The sequence below is a fragment of the Gobius niger genome (assembly GCF_951799975.1).
Source record: "Gobius niger genome assembly, chromosome: 8".
Taxonomy (NCBI): domain Eukaryota; kingdom Metazoa; phylum Chordata; class Actinopteri; order Gobiiformes; family Gobiidae; genus Gobius; species Gobius niger.
Genome location: NC_136859.1, coordinates 10,333,028 through 10,360,017, shown reverse-complemented (window position 1 = coordinate 10,360,017; position 26,990 = coordinate 10,333,028). Strand labels below are relative to the sequence as shown.

The 26,990-nt window shown below is 40.2% G+C and overlaps 1 protein-coding gene across 1 annotated transcript in view; it reads left to right on the top strand.

Annotated features, from left to right (window-relative positions):
- Window positions 1–25,266, top strand: part of vars1 (valyl-tRNA synthetase 1) — a 29,840-nt gene extending 4,574 nt beyond the window's left edge. Inside the window, exons 7-29 of the mRNA XM_079561295.1 lie at window positions 6,186–6,286; window positions 6,588–6,715; window positions 6,930–7,094; window positions 7,163–7,244; window positions 7,318–7,437; window positions 8,259–8,367; window positions 8,880–9,059; window positions 9,137–9,261; window positions 10,878–10,981; window positions 11,056–11,214; window positions 12,531–12,621; window positions 12,698–12,803; window positions 13,113–13,183; window positions 14,706–14,831; window positions 14,959–15,063; window positions 15,443–15,590; window positions 17,058–17,185; window positions 17,343–17,498; window positions 19,785–20,006; window positions 22,025–22,136; window positions 22,672–22,847; window positions 24,870–25,019; window positions 25,132–25,266. Of these exons, the coding sequence (XP_079417421.1) occupies window positions 6,186–6,286; window positions 6,588–6,715; window positions 6,930–7,094; window positions 7,163–7,244; window positions 7,318–7,437; window positions 8,259–8,367; window positions 8,880–9,059; window positions 9,137–9,261; window positions 10,878–10,981; window positions 11,056–11,214; window positions 12,531–12,621; window positions 12,698–12,803; window positions 13,113–13,183; window positions 14,706–14,831; window positions 14,959–15,063; window positions 15,443–15,590; window positions 17,058–17,185; window positions 17,343–17,498; window positions 19,785–20,006; window positions 22,025–22,136; window positions 22,672–22,847; window positions 24,870–25,019; window positions 25,132–25,200 (2,933 nt within the window). The 3' untranslated portion in view covers window positions 25,201–25,266. The remainder of the gene's footprint in view (window positions 1–6,185; window positions 6,287–6,587; window positions 6,716–6,929; window positions 7,095–7,162; window positions 7,245–7,317; window positions 7,438–8,258; window positions 8,368–8,879; window positions 9,060–9,136; window positions 9,262–10,877; window positions 10,982–11,055; window positions 11,215–12,530; window positions 12,622–12,697; window positions 12,804–13,112; window positions 13,184–14,705; window positions 14,832–14,958; window positions 15,064–15,442; window positions 15,591–17,057; window positions 17,186–17,342; window positions 17,499–19,784; window positions 20,007–22,024; window positions 22,137–22,671; window positions 22,848–24,869; window positions 25,020–25,131) is intronic.
- The last annotated feature ends 1,724 nt before the right edge of the window (window positions 25,267–26,990 follow it).

The window sequence follows — 26,990 nt, the reverse complement described above, 5'->3', positions numbered from 1 at the left end:
AGAAAAACAGGAGTGGGAAGCACAACAGGAGGAAATGAGGAAGAAAATTGAAACGGTGGAATTGGAGGCTGAAATTAAAGCTGCTGATGCCGAACTTGCAGTCCTGGAGAAATACAGCGATGGCATGAACTCCTACCTTTCAAAGACAAGGAAAAGCATCACCACTCCTACCACTGAAACGAAACCTGTTCAAGTTGAAATAACTCCTGCAACCAAACCAAAAAGTCTGCAAACAAGAACTTTTGCTCCTGCTGTCCAGCCAAACATTCAAGGGACTCAAAACTTACCTGCAAACTCACCTGTACAATTACCAGAGCTGGTTCAATTTCTCCAAAAGCAAAATGACATTTCAGATCTGCTAATACAACAACAAAATGCTGCACAGCTTCCAGCCAGGGACATCCCGATTTTTGACGGAGATCCACTCAAGTTCACAGTATTCATCCAAGCGTTTAAACATTGTGTGGAAGATAAATGTGCAAACAAAGGTGACTGTCTGTACTTTTTGGAAAGGTACACAAGGGGGCGTCCTAAGGAACTGATTCAGTCTTGTTTACACATGGCTCCTGAAGTTGGCTTTGAAAAGGCAAAGACATTATTAAATGAACATTTTGGGAATGAAACGAGACTCACAAATGCATATATGCACAAAGTACTTACCTGGCCAGTCATCAAAGTTGAAAACGTGTCTCTCTTACAAGACTATGCATTATTTCTTCGTGGGTGCAACAATGCGATGTCTGATCTCACAAACCTTAATGAACTGAACATGTCATCAAACATGAAAACTGTCATTTCAAAACTCCCATATAAAATGAAAGAACAATTCAGGAACGTGGCATGTGATATTCAAGAAGCCAACCACCGCAGACTAAACTTTAATGACATTGTGAACTTTGTTGAACGACAACTAAGGATAATTTCAGATCCAATTTTTGGAGACATACAAACGCAAAATGTGGACCGTACTAAGCCTGTTAAAGCAACAGAACTGTTCAAACCAAAGCCAAGACATGACAACTTTGCAGTCAATGTGTGTCAAACTAGTAACCCACAAATCAAGGATAAAAGTGAAAGAAGCAAAGAAAGTAATGCAAATACATTCAAATGTTTGTTTTGTTCACAAACTCATATGCTCAACAGCTGTCAACAGTTCAATGAAAAGCAACATCGTGACAAAATAAGTTTTCTGAAAGAAAAGGGAGCTTGTTTTAAATGTCTGAGACTGGGTCATTTCGCTAAACAATGCCATAAACCCATGTCTTGCAACAAATGTAAGCTGAGCCATCCTACTGCTCTACACACTGTAACAAAGGTTGATAAAGCAGTAAGCACGAATGTTATTCAGCCATGTACAACTGCAAATACCACAGTGTCGTCTCAGTCATGTGTGAGCCATACCGGGGCCGGTATTTGTGGTAAACTTTCAATACTCCCTGTTACAGTCAAGTCTAAAAAGGGAAACAAACTTGTTCAAACTTATGCGTTTTTGGACAACGGTTCAACTTCTACCTTTTGCACTGAGAGTTTGATGAAAAAGCTGAATCTTACGGGAAAGAAATCCAAGATCAGTCTACTAACAATGAGTCCAACCACAACAACTTCTACATACATTCTAAATGATTTGGAAATCACAAGTCTTGATGGAACTGAGTTTTATGACTTACCTGTTGTTTACACACAAAAGCAAATGCCTGTGAACACAGCCAACGTCATTACAAAAGAAGACATAAAGCAATGGACTTACCTGTGTCAAGTTGACTTACCTGAGATCGATGCTGAAGTGGATCTGCTGATAGGCACAGATGCCTCGAAGTTTCACGAACCCTGGGAGGTTGTGAATAGCCAAGGTGAAGGACCTTACGCCACGAGGACCCTGTTGGGATGGGTTGTAAGTGGCTCTAGTGAAAGCTGTGGTGACAAGTCTGATGTACACAGTCATTGTTCTACTGTAAATCGCACTTCAGTACTCACTCTGGAAAGTCTCTTGGAAAAACAGTATGAACATGATTTCAAAGATTTCAACAAAGATGATAATGAAGAGTTTTCTCAAGATGACAAAAAGTTTCTGCAGATTATGGAGGAATCTGTGAAGTTTGAAAATGGGCACTACAGTCTAAAGTTGCCATTTAAAAATCCAAGCATTGAGCTCCCGAACAACAGGTGTGTTGCTCAACAGCGCCTCAATGGTCTAAAAAGAAAAATGGAAAGAAATGAATCATTTCACAAGGAATACACAGCATTTATGGAAGAAGTATTGAACAATGGTTTTGCAGAACTAGTCCCTGAAAGTGAACTAAAACCATCTCAGAACAATATCTACTATATTCCTCATCATGGTGTGTATCACCCACGTAAAGGAAAACTACGTGTTGTCTTTGATTGCGGAGCAAAGTTCAAAGGAACTTCTTTGAACGACGAGCTTCTTCAAGGTCCAAATCTTACAAGTACATTGATTGGAGTGTTAATAAGATTCAGACAAGAACCACTTGCATTCATGTCGGACATCAAATCAATGTTCTATCAGGTCAAAGTTGCTGACGAACACAAGGACTTCCTCAGATTTCTATGGTGGCCTGATGGAGACTTGAACAAGGAACCTGCCGAATACAGGATGACTGTGCACCTGTTTGGAGCAGTTTCATCGCCGAGTTGCTCCTGTTATGCTTTGAGAAGAACGGCAGAAGATCATTGTGAGGAGTTTACAAGTGAAGTCGTTCAAACAGTCAATAAAAACTTCTATGTTGACGACTGCTTGAAAAGTTTGCCCTCAGTTGGCGAAGCAATACAAGTCGCTCATGATCTCAGTGATTTGTGTCACAAAGGCGGATTCCATCTCACACAGTGGATCAGCAATAATCGAAAACTACTTCAAGCAATACCAGAGCAAGATCATTCAAAACATGTTACAGTGCTTGATTTGGACAAAGACAAACTCCCAACTGAAAGAGCCTTGGGGCTACAGTGGTGCTTGGAAAAAGATCGCTTCATCTTCTCAATGGATGAGAAAATAAAACAACTTACCCGTCGTGGAATGCTCTCTGTGATTGCTTCAGTCTATGATCCTCTCGGCTATTTGGCTCCAGCAACACTTCAAGCTAAACTGCTTCTGCAAGAGCTCTGTCGTAGAAATCATGGCTGGGATGAAGAGATTCCACAACAGTTAAAGCAACAATGGATCAATTGGCTATCAGAGTTGGAAAACCTATCCGCATTTGAAGCAGACAGATGCATTAAACCTCCTGATTTTGGCCTTCCTGTCAAAGCTCAAATTCACCATTTTGCAGACGCCAGCAACAATGGCTATGGCACAGTAAGCTATTTGCGACTGGAAAATCAAACAGGACAAGTACACGTGTCTTTCCTGCTTAGTAAAGCCAGAGTGTCACCACTAAAACCAGTCACAATTCCTCGTCTAGAACTGACTGCGGCTGTCCTAGCAACACAAGTGGACAAACTGATCAAGGTTGAGTTGCAACTTCCATGTAAAGAGTCCTCCTTTTGGTCTGACAGTTGCACTGTTCTCAAATACATTAATAATGAAAATAAAAGATTTCGAACGTTTGTGGCAAATAGAATCTCGATCATCCGGAAAGCATCGAACCCGGAACAGTGGCACTACATTCCAACTAAGGAGAACCCCGCCGACATCACTTCTCGAGGTGTTTCAATCCACAAACTATTGAATACAAAGACGTGGTTAACTGGACCCGAGTTCTTGTGGAATGTGCAACAAACTTGGCAGAAGAATCAAATAAACTTTGAAGATTTAGAAATGGATGACCCTGAAATTAAAGCTGAAATTTTCACAACTCAAATGGATATTAATCCAATCGACAAACTCATCACTCACTTTTCAGATTGGAACAGGCTGAAAACGGCTATTGCTTGGATATTGAAGATTAAAGAAACTCTGCGTGAACTGAGTAAAATGAGAAAAACCCTCTCACAAGACAACACTCCAGCGTATGTTGAACAAGAACTACGAAAAGTCAAAGGTTGCAAGAAAACTGCAAAGATCTCTACTGAAGACTTGAACAAAGCAGAAAGTGCAATTTTAAGTTTTTCACAAAACCAAAGGTTTCCAAATGAAAAAAATGCATTGTTTAACGGAAAAGGCATCAAAGGAAACAGTCACATTTACAAGCTGAACCCAGTTCTACAGGATGGTTTGCTAAGAGTTGGCGGACGATTGTCAAAAACAGCAATGCCTGAAGAAAGTAAACACCCGATCATTTTGGCAAAAGATCAACATGTTTCAAGTTTAATCATCAAAGATATTCACGAACAATTAAAACACACAGGAAGAAATCACGTCCTCTCCAAATTGAGAGAGAAGTTCTGGATAACTCATGCAAATGCAACAACAAGAAAGATCTTGTCCAAATGTGTTTTCTGCAAAAAGTTTAAAGGAAAACTGTGTCAACAAAAAATGGCCGATCTTCCCACAGAAAGAATAACTCCGGACTTGCCTCCATTTACAAATGTTGGAGTCGATTACTTTGGACCCATTGAAGTTAAGCATGGGCGTTCTCATGTAAAGCGATATGGAGTAATATTCTCATGCATGGTCAGCCGAGCAGTCCACATCGAGGTGGCACATTCGTTGGACACAGACTCATGTATCAGTGCAATACGACGTTTCATGTGCAGAAGAGGACCGGTCTCACATTTTCGCTCAGACAATGGCACAAATTTCACGTCAGCTGAGAAGGAACTAAAGAAAATGATTGCAGATGTGAACCACGACAAAATTGAAAAAACACTTTTGTATGATGACATTAAATGGACATTTAATCCACCTTACGCTTCACACCATGGAGGTGCTTGGGAGAGTATGATCAGACTGATTCGGAAAGTGCTATGTTCTGTTTTACATCAGCAGACACTCACGGATGAGGCTTTACTCACGGTGTTATGTGAAGCAGAAGTCATTCTTAACGACAGACCTATAACGAAGGTATCTGATGATCCTAATGACCTGGAACCATTGACACCTAATCATCTGCTCACTCTAAAACGCAAACCAACGCTTCCTCCTGGTGTCTTTGACCAGCAAGACGTATATGCTCGTCGAAGATGGAAACAATCGCAATATATCTCAGATCTCTTTTGGAAGAGATGGTCAAAAGAATATCTATCAAACTTACAAGAAAGACAAAAATGGAATCAGTTGAAAAGAAATCTAAAAGTCGGAGACATTGTCGTCATTGCAGACTCTACAGCTCCACGTAATTCTTGGATGATTGGAAAAATAATAAATGTGTTTCCAGACAAGTATGGAGTGGTTCGATCAGTTGAAATCAAAACAAAAGCAAATATCATCAAAAGACCAGTAACAAAGCTATGCATGTTGCTGGAGAATGACCCATAATTTCTATTGTTCCCTTTTAAATATAAGTAAAAAGGGCAAATGTTGCATGAAGAAAGTAAAGCAACGAAAAATATTGTCATTGAAATATATATATATAAAAAACTTTAAATTCTTGGTCGGATATGTATTTTTTGTTATTACCATGTAATGTAATGTAATTTGGCTCCACTTTATTTAATTATTATGCCAAGGACATAGATAATTAGGGGCCGGTATGGTGGAGCCAATTCAGGTAGAGGGCGCTCTGGGAGGCTCTAACCCCAGAAAGGTTAAAGGGTGCGCCAATCCAGCACCAGGTGTGGTGTAATGGAGGCCAATGGTTTTGACCGTGCGTGTGCTGTGTATTAATCTAATTACCCAAACTTAATCACCTGCACACAGCCAGCACGCGTTCTTCCAACGCTTAAAATACGCCACAACACTAATAATATATTAGGACCATACTCTGTAAAATTAAAAATTGACTTGTTCATGTTAGCAATTTCACTGTGATTTTAGAGCCAACTCCATCACTTAGAATTGGACAAAAATAGAAATAGTAACAGTATTATTAAATTAGGATAATGTTGCGCAAGTTAACACAAACGCGTGAGGGTATGAATGACAAGGCTGTGTTCAATAATACCAAAGAGGGGCAAAAAAGCTCAAAGTCCTCAGGAGTCGGCCGCCATGTTCGTACGGTTTCTGGAAGAAATGGGCCACAATCAGTCCATCCTTAATTTTACAGTCTATGGTTAGGACTGACTTATCTGTTGGCAGTATAGGTAAATCAATAGTGCTCAGGTTTGTTATGCTTTTCACTTGTTCTTAGACGTTGTTACTCCACTCCCGGACTCCTACAGTCCGCAGTACGTCGAGGCCGCCTGGTATCCATGGTGGGAGAAGCAGGGTTTCTTCAAGCCGGAGTACGGGGTATGAAAAATACATTTTTTGATTAAAAAGGTAAAATGGACTGTAGTGATGATGACTACTACCTCTATTTGGATGCAAACATTAAGAAGAATACATGCATCTGGTATGAAAATATGTAAAAATACAGTTTGCAAATCTACAGTAATTAAATGTAAAATATACACAGTATTGTATTTTTTGGGACAGTTTGATTAATTTTGACAGTTTTTCATTTCATTGCAACATAGTAATTTCCTTTGCTCATTGTTTTTTGTGTCTGCTGATATTGTGATTGTGTTCTTTATTTTTCCGTTTTCTACAGAGGAAGGATATTTCTGAGCCAAACCCTCACGGCGTTTTCATGATGTGCATCCCCCCACCAAACGTGACCGGGTCACTTCACCTGGGCCACGCTCTGACCAACGCCATTCAGGACAGTCTCACCAGATGGTAGTTTTATGATCTTATTTCAAATGTATGTAATTAATAAGAAGACACATTAATAATCTTCACAAATGTATGTAAATGTGGGGTCGGTCAACATTTGTGGTCCTTGGCAGGTGAAATATATACAGTTCTAATCTTTGTTATTGTATGTGTTGAATGAATTTCTCATTGTTTGCGTTGCATAAAGATATAAATATTATTTCGTTGGTTTGTCCAGGCACAGAATGAAAGGGGAGACGACCCTCTGGAACCCGGGCTGTGATCACGCTGGCATCGCCACTCAGGTCGTGGTGGAGAAGAAGCTCATGAGGGAGAGGGGGATGAGCCGTCACGACCTGGGCCGAGAAAACTTCATTCAGGAAGTTTGGAAGTGGAAGAATGAGTACGTGGAGGAGGCATTGGCAAACAGTACAACATTACAATTATCTTTAATGTTGTTTGTTTTTCTAGAAAGGGAGACCGAATCTACCATCAGCTGAAGAAACTCGGATCCTCATTGGATTGGGACAGAGCCTGTTTCACAATGGAACCTGTAAGATTCACAAATACTGAGTTTTGTTTTGTCTTTTAATTTGTGACTAACTACACCTTACCCCTTTGTACAGAAACTTTCCTATTCCGTTCAAGAAGCCTTTATCCGTATGCACGAAGAGGGTGTGGTCTACAGGAGCAAGAGGCTCGTCAACTGGTCCTGCACGCTCAACTCTGCCATCTCTGACATCGAGGCAAGCAAGAGTTGCATAACATGTACAACATTCACATTGTACATGTATTTACTTTGTACTGAATTTAGAATAATCCTGATTTGCACATGCTATGCTCATTACAAATGAATCTTAATTTAATTTGATTTTTTCTATTTGTCCTTTATTTATCCAGGATAAAACTCAAACCGTAAACCTTTTTCTTTTAGATTACACTTTTTGTCTAATATTACTAAATCTGATACATTTTTTTTTATATTGGGGGTTGCTTTATTTAAGTAGTTTTCATTTAAAATAAATGAAGTCATCCCAGTCTCAACATAACTGTGGACAGATGAGCACCGGGATGGGAGACATTACAAGCGAACATTTTGGTTTGATTGCTTTTGCTCAATGTGATTTTTGGATCAGGGTTTCCGAGGCGCGTTAAAAAGCACTAAAAGTCGGCCTTTAAAGTCGTTAAAAAGCATTACATTGGATTCAAATCTAAATTTCCTGGATAATAACAACAACAATTTTTGCTGCATAAGTTAATCAGAATGACAGAAATGATGGTCCTAAACAATTATTAACTCAATAGTTTTCTCTTATTCCCCTTTTGCCTTTGACTTGTGAAGTTTTCCTAAAGTGAGCAAGAAATATGCACAGATGTTTGTGTGTTTCATTAAAAATATAGTAGTTGTACATTAAGATGGCATTAAAAACATAAAACTTGCTGCTGCCTGTTTAAACCCTGTGGATTCTTCACCTCAAAATTTTCCTAAATCAGCTCCCAAAACTTAGACACCACATTTGTTGTAAACCAGTGATCTAACCTAATATTAGTTGTTTTTCTTGTGTAGGTCGACAAAAAGGAGCTGACAGGCAGAACACTGCTGCCTGTGCCCGGTTACAAAGAAAAGGTGGAGTTTGGAGTTCTAGTATCTTTTGCCTACAAAATCGATGGCTCAGGTTTGTGGCGCGTCATTTTATTTAAAGGAATAGGCCACCGTTTTTCCATACTGAGATATGTTCTTACCTGTCTGGTCTTTGTGCCTGCGCTCAGTCATGCAAAAAGACCAAAGATGTTGTTAGCATTTGGCCTCTCCTCATGGACCCAAATGGGGGTGAAGTAAGAGGCGACCAAGCTCTTCCATGTTTTCCCTATTTAGATACGGTTATATGAGTACCTGTAGTTACACGATCCAAGTATAGTTGCACAAAATTAAGAGCTTGGTCGCTTCTAACTTCACCCCTGTTGGACTCGTAGAGGAGCAGAGGAGAGGCTAAATGCTAACAACATATTTGGGTTGCTTTTTTTTTCTGACGTGAGCGCACACGTAAAGACCAGACAGGTACGCATCAACTTGTCTAAGCTCAGGTAAAAACATATCTCAGTATGGAAAAACGGTGGCCTGTTCCTTTAAGGTTAGCATCATATTCTACCTATTGTATATATATTTATCCCTTTTTCTTCGTTTCAGATGAGGAAGTGATTGTTGCCACGACTCGTATCGAAACCATGCTTGGAGACACTGCTGTAGCCGTCCATCCGAACGACCCAAGGTATCAGCATCTGAAGGGCAAAGTGGTGCTCCATCCCTTCTGCGACCGGAAGATGCCCGTTGTGTTTGACGACTTTGTGGACATGAACTTCGGAACAGGTTAGTTGCATAAAGTTACGACAGCACAAGGTTGTTTGGGCATTAACGTCGGTGTAATTTCCCTCTCCACTGTTTAGGCGCCGTCAAAATCACCCCGGCTCACGACCACAACGACTACGATGTTGGAGTGAGGCATAATCTGGCCTTCATTAACATTTTGGATGAGAACGGACTGCTTATCAACGTGCCTCCTCCCTTCCTGGTATGGTGTCTGACCTGTTGTGTGTGTTTCTCAGGCTTACAATGTCAAGCTAAGTTTTGATAGAAAACTATTTGAACTGGCGGTAACGACATCACAAACAATTCCCATTGATTTCCAATGATTCAAGCATTTATCATGAGGCCGACCTCGTGAGAATATACAAGTCTATCTTTTCAGAAGATCAATCTGGGCAAAACAAGGGGCACTCGCTTTGCCCTTGGGTGTTAAGTGGTATCATAAAAATGTAAGACTTTATTGCACAGGACGGGCTTGTGTGAAATAAGGTGAAGAGTGTAGAGAGAAATTCAGCCATTTGTGGGCGCTGAGGCACAATCTCACAATGCTTTATCTGGGAGAAAACTGCAGGTTATTGTGTATTTCCTGTGGAGAACTCCTTACCTAAAAGCCAGGCTGATTTTACAGCACAAATACTGTAGCATTAGCACAGTATTATCAATCTGGAATGGCTCCGGTTTAAATAGTTTGTGAAGAGAACAGACACTAAGCAGCATATTTGTTGCTGAATGGATGAAGCACTCCTTGTTCTAGTCAGTCACATCAAAGTCTCAAAATGAAGCTTAACGACAAATCGCTTAAAGGAACAGGCCACCATACTGAAATATGTTCTTACCTGAGCTTAGACGAGTTTATGCGTACCTGTCTGGTCTTTGTGTGTGACTGAGGAGATGCACAAAGACCAAAGATGTTGCTAGCATTTAGTCTCTCCTCCTCCCTATGGGGCCAAACGGGAGTGAAGTTAGAAGCGACCAAGTTCTCCCACATTTTCCTTTTTTAAATACAGTTATGTGAGTAGTTACACGATCCAAGTAAGGTTAAAAAAGTCACAAAATAAGTCACAAAATTAATCATGTCGATTTATTTCAGAATTCTTTAGGAGTGAAGATATTACGGCGCGGACATCGAAGAGCTCCCAAGGTTTTATTAGGCCTTACAATGTAGTTCCCCTTTTTATCCGCTTAGAAAATCGACAAGTTTTAATTTTGTGTAACTACTTGGATCGTGTAACTACTCGCGTAACCGTATTTAAATAGGGAAAACGTGGAAGAGCTTGGTCGCGTCTAACTTCACCCCCGTTTGGCCCCATAGAGGAGGAGAGGCTAAATGCTAACAACATCTTTGGTCTTTTTGCGTGACTAAGCGCACGCATTAAGACCAGACAGGTGCGCATCAACTCATCTAAGCTCAGGTAAGAACATATCTCAGTATTTAAAAACGGCAGCCTATTCCTTTTTTTTTTAAATGGAGAGACTCAACCCCCACCTTCTCAGTCCTTGTTTCAGCCTCTCTATTATGACTATACTTGTTGCATGCATGCTACGTCACCGTGTTGTATTGATAGTACATTGACAGTGGATTTGAGCCCAAACGGATCCGCTAAATCCTTTCAAGAATGATTTTAGTGAGACTGAAAATTGAGCTTGCAACAATCCAGCTCCCAGCACAAGGGTAGAAAACTTGAATGGGAAAAAAATGAAACTCCAATTTGACATATTTTTCTTCTTTTATGTTTTCCTGCTGTAAAATCACAACAAAAATCCTTGGTTGCTTGGGTCTTATCAAACTGAAAATTAAATTTTTTCTTGGTTCTTCCACAGGGCATGAAGCGCTTTGAAGCCAGGAAGACTGTGCTGCAGGCTTTGAAAGACCGTGGTCAGTTCAAAGAAATCAAAGACAATCCAATGGTCGTCCCAGTCTGCAGGTAAAAAGAGAGACTTACTGGCACTAGAACATGATAAAAGCTGGAGTTCAATCGTACTTTTCCCCACGTTATAGTCGATCCAAGGACATCGTGGAGCCCCTTCTGAAGCCGCAGTGGTACGTCAACTGCGCAGATATGGGCAAACAGGCAGCAGATGCCGTGAGAGAAGGACGCCTCAAAATCATCCCTGACCACCACATCAAGACCTGGTTCAACTGGATGGATAATATCAGGTAAATAACTAGAAGGAATAAAATATTGTAGTTACATTTTACATTCGATACAAGCACTAAGAGCTACAGCTGCTTACGGTTGATATTTTGGTTGGGCATTTCATATAACACCACTGAATCTCCCAAAGAGCTATTGAGGGTATAAAGGTGATGTAACATCTTGGCCACAGAAGGCGAGTGAAGAGAACAAATTAGGGGTGTGTTTAGTGTTACAATTATGTAAGTGCTAATACTTTATTTAGCAGGGTTCCCACAGGGCATCAGAACGGTTTAAAAGTCATTAAATGAACTGCCAAAATCAAGACCGTAAATGTCATTAAAAAAAGCATTAAATTGGGTTCAAACTGGCATTAAATCTTAATGTATTGGAAAATTATGACTTTGCTCAGCAAGTTTTACTGTTGAAGTTCATGGAAATACTAAAATGATGGTCTAAAATAGGGCTGGGTATCGATACCAGGACTTACTTGGTTTTCGATAACGATACATAAATATTTGTCATCTAGAACCCGAAAACACAACAATAATGTGTTGAAGATCTGCAAATGCACAGTATTGGGTTAATCTCTAATGGCAACAAATGTGTGAAGAATGGGGAATAATTTCGAGGGGAAAATAGGGGTAAGTAGAGTAAATAGTAGTAATAAAACATGAGCAAAAAATTGGGGGGAAAAACTATGCACAATATAGGAGAAATGGAGCAAACATTGGGACATTTTTTTTTAAAAGAACACAGAGAAAAAAAATAAAATAAAAATTGGGCTTAAATGGGTTATACTTTTATTGTGTTGTTCTTACAGTAAGACAGAAGGTTTACCTGATTTACTAGTTGCCTTCTGTCTTACTATGAGAACAAAGAAGACAGTTTGAACCTTTTACAAAGGGTTATACTGTTATTATTTCGATACAGGTAGCAGCTAAACTTTTTTTTCTGATACCAGTATGGTATCGTTTAACGGTACCCATTCCTAGTCTGAAATAAATTAAGTTGCAGTTTTGGCTGAAATTGACCATTGTTTGCTAAAAAAGTTGCCCGTTTTGTCCAATTGTCTTTCCTCTTTCTGAAGAAATGTTTGCAAATCTTAAATGGAATATGTGCTGATGTTTTTTCTGCATTTGTGGCATTAAAATGTAGTATTTGGGCATTAAAAAGCCTTTATAAGCCCTGTTTTGGCCTCTACCCTCAAATCCTAGAATTGTCTGTCTTTCATGTTCTTTGCCTGTTTGAAGAAAAAGCGCTGTGTAAGTCTAACATGTTCATTTTTCCTGCTAAAGCATTTCTTCTAACAACTGTCCACCCATTCTCCCCTCCATAGGGACTGGTGCATTTCTCGGCAGCTGTGGTGGGGACACAGAATCCCAGCTTACTTTGTGACTGTCAATGACCCTTCAGTGAAAGCAGGAGAGGTGAGGCAATTATCACAGCAGCTCTTAAAATTTGTTGCAAAAACCCTATAATTGTCGATGTTGTTTGTAATGCCAGGACATGGATGGACATTACTGGGTGAGCGGACGGACAGAAGAAGAGGCGAGGGAGAAGGCGGCGAAACGCTTCAATGTGACGACCGACAAAATCTCTCTCAGACAAGGTACATCTCACGTTTGTGCCAAAGTGGACATTCTTTATCCAATTGAGGCTAATATTTAACGTTTTGTAATTTAAAAATATTGTGGCTATATGGATAAGACTCGATGGTATCTTGTATGTTGGGTGGAGTGCCCAAAATTACACAGGATTACTCAAACCTGTGTGAATGAGGCGAAACAATACAATACTTTATACGTAATACATTTCTTTGCATGACATGTCTCAGTTAAGGTAATCCAGAATCTCACAGTTTTTTTTTGTAATACTAATGCAATTACTAATGTTGTGTCTTTGTGACTCTGACCTTTAGACGAGGATGTTCTGGACACTTGGTTCTCTTCTGGTATTTTTCCGTTCTCTATCTTCGGATGGCCTAATGAGGTAAAATGCGTCGAAGGACAACCTGCCCTTTGTATTTGCATAGATGAATTTTCATGTGGTCTTACAGAATTAGAGTTATTTTTAACAGCTGTTTTAGCACAATGTTTTTCAGACTTGGTGAACTTTTGGTTTATGATTTAAAAAAAACAACACATTCTGCAATATAAATGAAAGTAATTCTGTAACAGTGTTCAGGATGGCGTGATGGAATTTATGTCTAGAAAATGTTCATTAACCGCTTCACCCCCGCCTTAACTGAGCACTTTTTCTCGGCTTTACCCAAATCTAAATCTTCTTCAACAAACCGTCCAAATAGCGACAAGAATGAGGATGTAAATGTGATAAAAAAGCGACAAAAGAGTGACAATAATGTGCTGGAAAAAGCAACACTAACACAATAACAATAATGTACAAAAAAAGTGACAAAAAAGCAACAAAAAAGACAAAAAACTATGAAAAACACTCACCCATTGTACTCAACTCTAATTACTCCTCACGGAACAGTTTCTAAACTATATTTTTTCAATCAGCACATGATGAGCCTATGCATGTTCTCCAACTGTGGAAAGAAGAACTTCCTCATCCTACAAATTTAAATTGGAATAATGATTTGGCAAAATATGCAGTTTTCTTCAAGAAATCCTAATCATCAGGTTATTCATTTCAATTGTATCCAAAGAACATATTTCACTTCTCACATTTTATTCAAATTGAAAATGCTACCTTCCCCTAATTGTACATTTTGCAATCTCAAAACCCCAGGCACATTTATGCATATGGTTTGGGACGTTAAAACTTTGTGGACCCCAGTGGTTGGGGTGGGATAGCATGCCTTTGAGTTTGCAGTATGTAACCGTGCTATACCATTCCGTATATTTTTGTGTGTATCTCTCGCTGTACTATGTACATGCTGAATATGACATATGGATTCTCACCCCTATATTTTTAATGGGAAATCAATAAAAAATTGATCACAAAAAAAAGAAAAACATGACAAAAAAGCATTAAAAAAAAGAGACAAAGCGTGACACAAAGCAACGAAAACATGACAAAAAAGCAAAAAAGAGATGAAAACATGACAAAAAAGCAAAAAGAGATGAAAACATGACAAAAAAGAAAAAAAAAAAGATGAAAACATGACTCAAAAGAGAAGGAAACACAACAGAAACAAAAAAGCAATGGAAAAAGCAACAAAAAATTCCCCAAAACAACAAAACACTTGTGACATAAAAACGCCGGCACCGCGACCAAAAAGTTCAGATCAGTTTTGTAGGTCTTGGCTTTCAAATAAACTCCCCAGTCGAGAAGCTTTTAGATTTGGGTAAAGCTGAACTGGTGAAAATGTACTCAGTTAAGATGAGTGTTAGAGGTCAAGTACTGGTGATTACATATATTTGGATTTCGATTTATTGTGACTTCAAATTGAAAAATCACTGTGTGTGTTTTTAGCAACACTATAATGCATCAACACCATTGTCTGCTAAACTACAGCTCTATATTTCTGTCTCCATTTGACATTTAGACGAAGGACCTGAGCGTGTTCTACCCTGGCACTTTGCTGGAGACGGGGCATGACATCTTGTTTTTCTGGGTGGCTCGGATGGTGATGATGGGCCTCAAGCTCACCGGCAAACTGCCCTTTGAAGAGGTGACACACTTCTTCTGTTCAATAACTAAAGCTTATACAGGGATAGTGAAACAAGTTTTCCTTCGATGACAAATGAAACGTAATGAACAATGAGTAATATTTATTAATAATGTCTTTGCTCGCTCAGGTTTATTTGCACGCCGTGGTGAGGGATGCGCACGGACGGAAAATGAGCAAGTCTCTGGGCAACGTTATCGACCCTCTGGATGTCATTACGGGGATTACTCTGGAGGTAACGATAATTACATTTTAATGCCTCGCAACACACAGCTCACTCCTGCCCCGCTCATTTGCTCTTTACTTGGTCACTACATCCTCGCGGCTCCCCCTAGGCCTATGTTCTTATGTAAGCCTTATTAAGCCCCCTTATTTCCTCCCACCAGCTTTTATTGAGGACATCCATCTTTCCGCTTTCAGCTGGCAAACACCATGTAGTTAGATTAGGCTTGACATGTCCTCTAGAGGGCAGTAAATGACTTGGAGTGAAATGTAGTTTCCTGTAATATGATTTGAGGAGGGGGGGCTGCATTCTCCCCTTTATGACTATATACTTTATAATTTGATAATAAATACAAACAGCTGACGTTGTTTTAACTTATTCCACTCTCAAGGGTCTGCATGCTCAGCTGACGGACAGTAACTTGGATCCTGTGGAGGTGGAGAAGGCCAAACAGGGCCAGAAATCGGACTATCCAAGTGGCATCCCAGAGTGTGGAACAGATGCTCTACGCTTCGCCCTCTGTGCTTACACCAGTCAAGGTGAACTGCCTTTTAATGACTTTCTTGTGACTAAAATATGTGAAAATAGCAGAATACATTATGAAAAGGTTCTAATAAAGATGGCTCAGATTATTATTGCGCTTTACACTAGGCTATTGCTCATTCTCTCCCCCGTATATGGTGGTTAGCTGCGACCACAGCTCCTACTGGGCATCGGCGACAGTCCCCTAACAATCTCCAGTCACATACACACACGCAGTGGCAGCTGATGATGTAAACTCTTGGTGGGGTATTGCACACCGTGTTAGGTATACATGTTTTTCTCACATATCAGCAAACACTCACAGAACTTGCATTACAGACATGCAGAGTAAACAGTTAAACCGATGGAAAAAAGAAGAATATCCGTTTAATCCACCAGTGTTGGCAAGTTTCTTCAGTGTGTAAAGAGGCTGCGTGTGAGTGAATGTGACCAATGAAGAGCCTTTGCATAGACCTCCGTGTGCCATGTGATAAGTCCCAGACTCAGAGCTCTTTGATAGGCTCAGAGTCTGGGACTTATCTCATACCAGTCCTAGTTGTGTGTGTGCTGGGACCATGCGCGACTGCTATCTGTTGGTCACCGTCATGTTTGTGTATGTTTGTAGGTGCAGGGAGTGAAGGGATAATAAAAACTAGTCCGTTTGTGGCAACTATCATGATCAGATGCTTAAAACTACAATGTTTATACACATTAATGACATTAGGCAATTGGTTACGATATGAAATGAAATGACAAATACAATTTCTTCTTTTATTAAAAATGACAGGAGCTCATTGATACCAGCCGTCCCTGCACACACGTGTTTTTCAGAAACTGGTGTGTTTTTTAGTATTGGAAGCTAAAGGGCCTTTATCATGCAAATTTAACTTTGTTGAGGCTTTAGCCATGTTTTAATGTTAAACCCTCATACCATACATACCTGGACTGGTGTTTTGTTTCTTTCATTCATGCTTAAGGAATCCTGCATATGCTGTACGTCTCTCTCTGCTCACTGTGTTTGTCCAGGGCCACTACAAGCCATGTTGGTGCCCTAAGCAGAAATGTTCAATGGTGCTGGCCACTCTGCTGACCTTAAAGGAATAGGCCACTGTTTTTCCATACTGAGAGACGTTCATACCTGAGCTTAGACGAGTTGATGCGAGACAAAATGTTTTTTGCGTGACTGAGCGCACGTGTAAAGACCGTACAGGCACACATCAACTCGTCTAAGCTCAGGTAAGAACATATCTCAGAATGGAAAAACGGTGGCCTATTCCTTTAAGCAGAAGCATATTATTTAGTCACATCTTTCACATTAGTTACCTATATGAGTAAAACGTCTTGCCCAAGGACACAATGACAGATTGACCTTGCTACAGTCTGATTCGAACTGGCAACTTTTCACTTATAACTCCACCTGAGTCACTGTCGAGAAGCAACACACATTAATATTTTCACACTTGGTTTGCGTCTGTCCTCCCCAGGCAGAGATATCAACCTGGATGTGAACCGTATCCTTGGTTACCGTCACTTCTGCAACAAACTGTGGAACGCTGTTAAGTTCGCCATGAAGACGCTCGGAGACAACTTTGTACCGTCGGAAAAAGCCCAGGTGAGCGGCGGCTGAAAGGAAAATCGAGGAAGAAAGACCCTAATCCTGTCAAGCATTTCCGTCTTTTGTGTGTACGGGGGATTGCTTTGTGCCAGTTTCCCCTATAGTGTGTCAAGAAGTGGTTATTTTTAACGTGATTTTTGTTTCTTGTTTCTAGTTGTGTGGAAAGGAGAGCGTGTCAGACAGGTGGATTTTGTCCCGGCTCAGTGCAGCTGTGGGACTGTGTGATGATGGGTTCAAGGCCTATGATTTCCCAGCAATAACAACAGCCATCTACAACTTCTGGCTGTACGAGCTCTGCGACGTTTACCTGGTGAGAACAGAAGCATATGACCACGCACAATCGATTTGGAGCTCATTTTGATTTATATTAAAGGGATATTTCAGGATTTTTGACATAGGGCCTCATTTCCTAGTTTTCCAGAGTGTTGCTGATTTCTTGAGGTATTTTTTTTTTGTAATTCATGCAGTTCTTATATTTGAAGAGTTACGTGGGGCTAGGCTTGTGCTCGGCTAGTGCATTTCTACGGTATCAGTTAACCTGCATTAAAAACAGTCTGACCCGCTCCACAGTGCACCTGAGGCAAATCACTTATAACACCAGACTAACGATATAAATGTTTGTGTCGATAGAATCATTTTTGGAATATAACTGACCTTGCATCACATGTGAAATGGGGGTGGGACTAAATCAGTTTTCTTCTTTCCACCACTTTTCAGGCAAATCGGAGCTTGCTTTTTTATGTTGAAATTAATCAATCAATCAATCAAAGTTTATTTCTATAGCACTTTACAACAGCACTTGGCAGACCAAAGTGCTTTTACATAAAAACACAGAGAAAAAAAGATTCAGCGTAAAATGACATGAAATATAAAAACACCGGCACACAAAACAAAGTAGACCAGTACTTGGTGTTCTGGAAAGCCTGTCTGAATGAGTGAGTCTTCAGTCTGGACTTGAAGAGCGGCAGGTAAATAAAAACATTTCGAACCCGGAAGACACAACGCTTCGATTCAGTTAACTTCGCCCCCTCTCTCCGCACATACAACTTTACCGTAATGTAAATAAACAGCAACAAGTGAAGTTACTTCACGATGCAGTTATACAGAGTTGACATCTGCAACACAGCTTCATAAATGGCTAACACACATGCTAATATGCTAACACACAAGCTAACACGCGTTTGGATTGACTCACCGCTCTGGTCCATCGCTGTTTACATTATGGGACTCGCGTTGGTTATAAAAGTTAATCCACTTTGATTCTGGCGAAGGTTCACCAAACATCCATCAGAGACAGTCACAGAAAAACACTATTTTGCTGATAGTCGCTGAATCCCGGAGAAAAAAACAGCTTCTGAGAGAGTGGCCTCTTCTTGGAAAAGGTTGAATAAACTCCCGTCCTCATAGTCAAAAGCGCTTCTCTTTCTCCGTGACGTGATCGTTAGGTAAGAATAAAGAACAGGTGTGTCCAGAATAGATGACAACGAGCTCCATCTTCACAGCTGCAGCGCAAACATGACTGATCTGTTCAGACGCTCAGGGGTGTTTGTTTTGGCCTCAGCTGACCTGGAAGCACCTCGGACACATCCTTTCTTCTTTTTTTTTTTCCTTTTCCTTTATTTATTTATTTCTTACAACAGAAATAATGAAAAGGGTGGTTTACAAATTAAAATCAGGCCGTAAGCATAGAATTAAGACAGTACATTATAGACGTCGAGCACTTCCATTCCGCTGTGACGACACAACTGAACAGGTCAGTCGTTCACCAGGAGATGGCGGCGCAGCTGCTTAGAGAGCACGATTCAGGACGATTACTGAGAGCTGCGTGAATGAAGCCACAAACCACTCTGGGGGTGTTTTTGATAAGGAAATAGCATAACAACATGGCTAAAAGCTCCAAAAAGTCGATTTTGCATGATATAGGACCTTTAAAGTAGCTTTTCATAATAGTTGTTTCAGCCCTACATGCTAACCACCCATTCAGTCACACATGTATATTTTCTTTCTCGTATTAAAAGTTCTTTAATGCACCTTTAAATAAAGGCACATAAATGTAGTGCTTTTCTACGTCTTATCTGCTCCGTATATTCAGTAAAAAACCCATTCACTCACATATTCAAACCAAATCTGGAGGCAAGATGGGATGTCCTGCCTCTAGTGGCAGGTGACTGAGTCGGCCCCGCCCACTGGAGCTCCATGGAGCACAGAACCACATTAGAAGAACATTACCCTTGTTTATTGGCCTTTGTTTGGCCTGATCATTCAAGCATTAATATCAGTATTTATTGGGGACAAATAATCAATTTATAATAATTGATTTGGTCGTGTTGGCGCTTCAGTCATGTTTATGAGAAGTCGCAATAATTAAGTTTGTCCACAAGAGGCCAGTGTTCAAACAGAATGAAGCCGCTTTGAAGCTCCAAGTCTTTAGCAAGTCTTTTTTAAGGAAAGCATTGAAGTGTCAAAGGCTTCACTCGCCCATTACTTGTTATTACTAACTGAGCTATTCTTAAATATGATGTTTTTATGTATAAATCAAGCCGGTGTTTAATGATTTGTCAACGCATTCTTGACTTAACTGTCATCTCTTGTGCAGGAGAGTGTGAAGCCCGTCATCAGTAAAGCCGAGGAGGACGGCTCCAGCGAGCAGGTGCTGGTCTGCAGACAGACCCTCTACACGTGTCTGGAGGTGGCTTTGCGCCTCCTGTCGCCCATCATGCCCTTTGTCACCGAGGAGCTCTACCAGAGGTTACCACGGCGACAACCTCAACACGACCCACCCAGCATCTGTGTCACAACGTACCCCAGCTCCCAAGAGGTGAGAGGGGAGGCTCGTGAAATGTCAGGAAGTTTATTGAGGAGAAATCTGTCTCCGTTTTTCAGAATGTGAAGTAAAGTGGACAAACTTTTTATGTAACCCTTATATTAAGGATTCTCATAGCGAAATTTGCTGTTTCTATCTCTCGTTGCTTATGCCAGGGTTTCCACAGGGCATTAAAAAGCACAAAGTCATTAAATAAATTGTGCCAAAAAAAAGCATTAAATTAGGTTTAAACTGGCATTAAATCTAAATGTATTGGAACATTATCTTAACTGTATAAGTTTCTCAAAAATACCCAAATTATTGTCTAAAACATGTTGCAGTTGCTGAAATTGACAGCAAGTTCCTGTTTTGTCCAGTTCTCTTTGCTCTGTTCGATGAAATGTTTGCAAATCTTAAAGGGACTATACAGAGTTTAAAAATATTAAAACTAAGTACTTTCATCCCTCACATGTTCCAGCCATGTCCTAATGTGTCGAATGAGCCCAGACCTGTTCACCACAACTGCCTCTAAAATCCTGCACTGTCGCTCAAAAAGGTGTTAATTCGGGTCTGAAGTGCCAGCTTAATACAGAAAGTGCAGTTACACGCATGACCTGAGGTGGCAGTAGTAGTTAAATGAAATATGCACAGATCTTTTTTCTGTGTTTGTGGCATTAGAATATAGTATTTTGGCCATAAAAATTAGCATAAACATCAAGTGATGGAATCGCACCTTATGTTTAGGTTTTTACAAAAAGAAGTCAGTCACCCATAATCACACAGGTTTGTAAAAAGCAGTCAACAGGACTAGCGGAAGATGTTTAACCTCTCTGTCCAGAAGCTCTTGTAACCACGGGGCTAGGCTAGGGGTTCCCCATTTAAACCAACCCAATGCCCGAGGTAAGTCTGGTAACAAAGGAACCAAAGCAGAGGTAGTAAAAATATAAATCTTTTATTTTACATTTGTAGTTCAATTTTATTAAAGTTATTTAAAACATAACCCTCGAATAACCCAAAAAACAAACACTTAAAACATAGCTAAAGCAAATGGGGAATTTAAACCAATAGAAAATATTCACACAAAAACAAACAAACTAAATGTTAATAAATCAACTCAAACAAAAACGTTAATAGGAAACAAACTCAAACAAATCCCCCAAAAACCCGCTAAGGTGCTGTAGTGCTTTAAGTGCTTTGAGTTACAGGATTATTTCTTGGTAAAATTCGTTTGTTTGGCAAATTCGGAGCTTTAATTGAGCAGCGTGGACATGACTGAAATGCATAGAAAAACGTCAGTTCACTGCCAATTGGCCAAACCTAGGCTGTAAGACGGACACATACCTTAGGCAGACAGGAGGAACACAAACAGGGGGCTCGGGGCACCTCCGAGGAGCAGCATCAGCCCAGCAAACTCCACAAAATAAACCCTAGCCAAACAATTTAAATTAAACCAGTGCACAGACATAGTTTTTAAAATAACACAAGGTGGAAAGGTACTCACGAAAAAGGCACCCACACGCCAGCATACCAGCCCCGACACTAACCAACTCACGCGCGCACCTTTTTGTAATCGCGCAATCAGTAGCACGGGCGGAGAGTGGCGGTGCGTTCACGGGCAGATAGGAACTTTGAAACTCGCAGTAAAACAATATTTAACCACCTGGTTACACTCAGTCAGTCCTAGAGTCTAAACCTTTGTGACTCACTTATTGCTGTTGACTAGCAAAGACCACAACCTCAAAAAAGAGTTACTTTATGAAACATGCAAAAATAGCAAACATTGAGATGATTACCATATTTGGGGCCTCGGAGATAATGCCGAGCTCTCGAGATCTCATCCCCACACACCTAAAAGACAAAAGGAATAAGAAAGTTGTAGAGCGTGAACTAGAACAAAGAGAAGAGGGACCGGTAGGTATTTATGGCACATGTGAGAAGTGCGTAGAAGTATGCATAAAACTGCTGTCATACTAAAATGATTTAACCCTGTTCTACCCACCACCTCTGAATCCTCTCTCTGCTCATTTTCCTAGTTCTGCTGGCACAGTGAACAAATCGACCGGGAAATGGACTTTGTTATGACTGTGGTCAAAACCATCCGGTCACTGAGGGCGGATTACAACCTGACCAAGACCAGAGCCGACTGTAAGACATCCATCACACGCATCGCAGTAATTGGATAAGTGCTAGTAATTTGAGTGTCGGAAATTGACGGACAGAGCAGTTTACTCTTTTGCTACGCTCGAACATTTTTGCGCGGGGCTGTATTCATTTTATTGAGTTTGATGACGTCCCAGGTGTCTCATGGGCGATGGACTATTATGAAAAGAAATCTGCAAAGTCCACAAACCTGCCCTTTCAGTCTTAAAGCTCAAAGTCCTTTCAACTTACTGCAATTGTGCCCTTGAGACTTCATAATGCTACTTTGCTGCAGTGGAAAAAGGAAAAAAAAAAAAGCTTTTACCTTATTTTTGCTGACGGAGAAGAAAGAAGTAAACTTACTGCCAGTTTTTGTTTCTGATATGCCCAGTGATAAGAGCAACATTAACCATATGTCTGTTTTGCAATGTTTGTGTGTGGATGTTGATAAAGTAAATCACTCTCTGTGTGTAACAATATTCAACCTTTGTGGAGTTAAGCTGGTGCTTTTGTTGCTAATGTTCTTCTATTTCCCCCCTAGGCTACCTTCAGTGCATCGATTCAGCCACTGTCTCCCTCGTGGAGAAGTACAGCCTGCAGATTCAGACGCTCTCATATTCTCAGGCGGTCATCCCCGTCACAGCGAGCGAGCCGGTCCCAGGGGGCTGCGCCGTGGCCATCGCGTCAGACCGCTGCACTGTAAACCTGATGCTTAAGGTGAGAGTGAGGACGAGAGAAGTTTGAAACTTACTTCCGACATTCATTCGCAAAATGATTCAACCAAATGAGTGTTGCCACCCACTGTATGATCTTAGATGCTTTTATGTTTTATGTTTTAAGACACATTTTCTCAGTATACAAAAGCACTTTACAGCACAATAATAGTGGTATTAGAATGGAAAATTAGGCGAGATGTTTCCCGGTGGGCTGCAAGAAAAGGAAAAAAAACAAACAATGGACTCTCACTGTTGAGCTGTTGTCGGTTTATAAACGTTTAAGTGTGCTGCAGCAGTTGCCGGTGCTGCTGTTTGTAATAGTTGATATAGAGAAGGGAGATACCATTAGATGTTGAACACACCCTTAGCAGTAACCGCTAGTGTAAGTTGTCCGTGTGAGATTAGAAGTGGATACAAAAAGACCATGTGGGACTGAAAAAGATAGGCATTCGCGACCCATGTGTAAAGGGTGGTTGAATAAGGTTTGTTCATTTGTATAGCACAGTCTGATGGCACTGGCTGCGTTTACATGATCTGAAAATTCAGATAACTGGAGAAATCGCATAACCCAATAATCAGATCTGATGCGTTTACATTCTCTTCAGAAATCGGAAATTCCAAAACTCCAGGTTCTCCCTGTGCAGATTTGGATTTTCAGAGTAACTGAATTGTCTCCACCCCTCTCTTCAAGCAGGCCCACCTACAGAACCAGGTGGAGGATGATTGTGCTTCCATATTTGGACTTGAAGTCAAACTGCTCCATGTGGCAGAAGCTTCTTGTGCTTTGTTTGGGAAGGTTTAGGAAGCCAAAGGTAGAGGGCTCAAATCCGGTTCACTGTTTGTTTTCTGAAGTAATTAAAGAAATTAAAAAACAAATAGAAGAAACTGTGCTTTAACTTCTATTGAAAATGTAAGGTGGAGAGACATTTCAGTAAATATTCAGAGCGGAAACTCAAAGCACAGTAACTCCTCAAACTTTGTCGTTTTTACATGATTTTGGCCTTTTTGCTGTATTTTCCTTGTTAGGTTACACAATGCGTGAACGATCAGGAAGAAATCAGATAATGTGTTTCAGATTATGATCAGATTTTTTGTCTCCGTGTTAATGTTGCCAGTGTCGCTAAGGGGAGGTGCGATCTCAGTACGTCTGATCCAAAAGTAACGGCGTGCAAGATGAGCTAAACATCTGACGGTGAAATAGTATTTTCTTTGGTAGAGATTTTGAATTTCATACCTCATAATTTCACTGAATCAATTTGAAACAGTTGCTCGACCCACTCCGCTATGTCTGGCTTTTCGCAGAACTGTGTCTTTGGAAGAATACACGGCAGGAAGTGAAGGGAGGCCTTGTTTTCCGCTGTTATGTGATTTGAAGCAGCACTCAAATCATACACTCGAGCACTTGCGCTTTATAAGATCAGTACCTCAATTATTACCTGGGCCACAAGGGTATTTCCATCTCATGCCACGATAAGCCCAACAAAAAAATAAATACACTTAAAAATTAATCAAGGTTTGATTCATAGTGTGCATTTTAAAAAGCCCATGCTATGTCAAAGCTGTGTTTGCACTTTTAATTATGTTATAATGAAAGACTTCCATTAGAAACATGTGCACTTCAGAATATTTTTGTTAATGTCTAAATTATAGAGTTCATAAATTTTACAGAAGAAAGGATATTTCTGAGCAGAGGATGTGATGTTTCCTAAAAATCTGCAGCCATTATCACTCGCTAATTATTATCACTCAAACAGCCACTTTGATGAGTCAGCAGCAAACAAGAAGATCCTTAAGTTAAGAGTTTTATGCATTTACCTTGAAAGTAATTCGAGCTTTTGGAGTTTGTAGCATTGAGCTTTTTTTTTATTTCAAAAACTGTAGCAAAAATAAGCCTATAAGGAATTTTTCAATCTCTGCAAGCTACAGGATTCTTCTCAAATTTCCTAAAAAAAATAAAAAAAATGGGATACTCTGATTTCAGCCTCACAAAAAATAAAGCTTTCATTTCTTACTTTCACCCAAGGGTCTTATTGACGTGGAGAAAGAAGTGGCTAAGCTGATGACAAAGAAGGGCGACCTGGAGAAACAGATGGAGAAAATCAAAGAGAAAATGGCAAAGGGCGACTACAAAGACAAGGTGCCGGCGAAGGTGCAGGAGCAGGATACGGAGAAGGTGGGAAAAATAAATTGACTCGTCTTGGGGGCTTCTCCTCTTTTCGGCGTGTCAGGCGTGCGAATTCCTGCTCATAATCACCTTCCCTTTCTCTCTCTCTCTCTCCGCACAGTTACGACAGAGTCAGACTGAACTGGAGAAAGCAAAGGAGGCCATTGACAACTTCAAGAAAATGATGTAACTCTGCGTACTCTGGATATGTTGCATTTATGTTCTAGTTTTTTAATAGATACAGACGCCATCTCTGGAATCGCCCAGATATGGTCATGTTTGAAAACAGTTAAGGGGGAAAACAAATTGGAGGAAAATCAAAACTTTCTCTAATTATTCAAAAAGTACTTTAACAAATGCTGAATTCTGAATATAGTTTTCACCTAAATAAAGATACAAAGACATGGAGAGGAGCAAAGTGGATCAACAGCCCATAAATACATAAATAACCGAGAATGCTAACATGTTAGCATCAGGCTAATGCTAACGGTTGGCTAGCGCTAGCTACAACTGCTGTTTTTTCACTTCTACTGAACAATCTGCTGTGACAAAATATCCATTTGGGCCCGATTTACACTTGACTTTATTTATGTGTGATAAATAAGTTGATATTCCACCAGAAAACGTCTATAAAGAGTGGAAAATTGTGTTTCTCTAAAGATTCTATTTTCCCCCTCGTAGAAGCCACGCCCCCTTCTATGACGAGATGCCGTCTGTATCTATTACAGGTCGGGGGTCAACAATGCTTTCCTTTATTGTTTGTGATTGGGTGCACATTACAATATGCCGTATTGAAAGGAGGAGATAAGAAGTCGAAATTGTTTAAAAGGGAGTGCCATAATAACAAATCTAACTCATTTGGCTTCTGTGGCTATGTTGTGCGACATCATCTGTATCCCTTCAATGAACAAGTATGGCATATTCAGGAAGGCAAGTGTGAGAAATTAGTTCTTCACTTCAGTTTGCCGATAGGATGGGGATAATGTGGTAATTATGACAATTACACAGAAACGTACGTATAATTTTTGTTCATGGTAATTTTAACCCAACTTAATTCAGTGAAAAGACAATTACAAGAAAACTTAGTATCTTCTTGATTGAAATTGATTGGCAAAACACATCATCGCTTTTTCCATTTCCATAATAACACGTTATCTCTATGCTAAAGTAAAGCACAACAGAAAAATGGTTGAATTTCTATCTGCACATGTTAATTTTCTAAGATTATCTTCACGCTGCATTTTAAACCTGTCAAGAAATTAAAACAAAGCGACTTCTCACTTAGGCATGAGAGATGACAGGGGTTAACAATGTTTTCCTTTATCATTTGTAATGCACAATATGCCATATTAATCGTAAGGCTTCAAGTCCTTTCAACGATGAGGGTTTTGTGATTCAAACTTTGTATTTGTTTTAGATAATCTAAAGGGTGTGTGAACAAGAAACTAGGTCAAAACTTCTGCAATAGGCCAGTTCAAAGGCGAACTCGATCCAACCTGTGTTAATCTATCACATGAATGCAGCCTATCAAGTTCTTTTTATGTCATTGTATTGTTCATATCAGTTTTTTTCCAAGTGATTATGTTATCAAGAGAATCTAATAAAGGACAGGCAATTTGTAACCAGTGCTCTATTGTCCAGACACAATGCTTTTTTGTTTCCGGTCAATTATATCATATGATTGTTGAACACTTCAGTAAGCATTGGAACAAACGGGCTCGGATACTTGTGTGAAACATTTTATTCAGCTTGATGAACAGAACAGTTAAGAGCGTTTAAGCGGGAAAAGAGCCAAAATGAGGAACCGCGAGATCTTTGGCTGCATTTGTAATCCGTAAATAACATTTGTTGTGGGGGGCAGTCGCGTGGTTCAGGCTGCTACCGTGGGTTTGTGAATGTCCTTCCCCCCCCGAGCTGTCCCGTCTCGAAGTCTACTGCTCCAAAACCCTCAAACAGAAAGTAACATTTGCTCAAGATAAA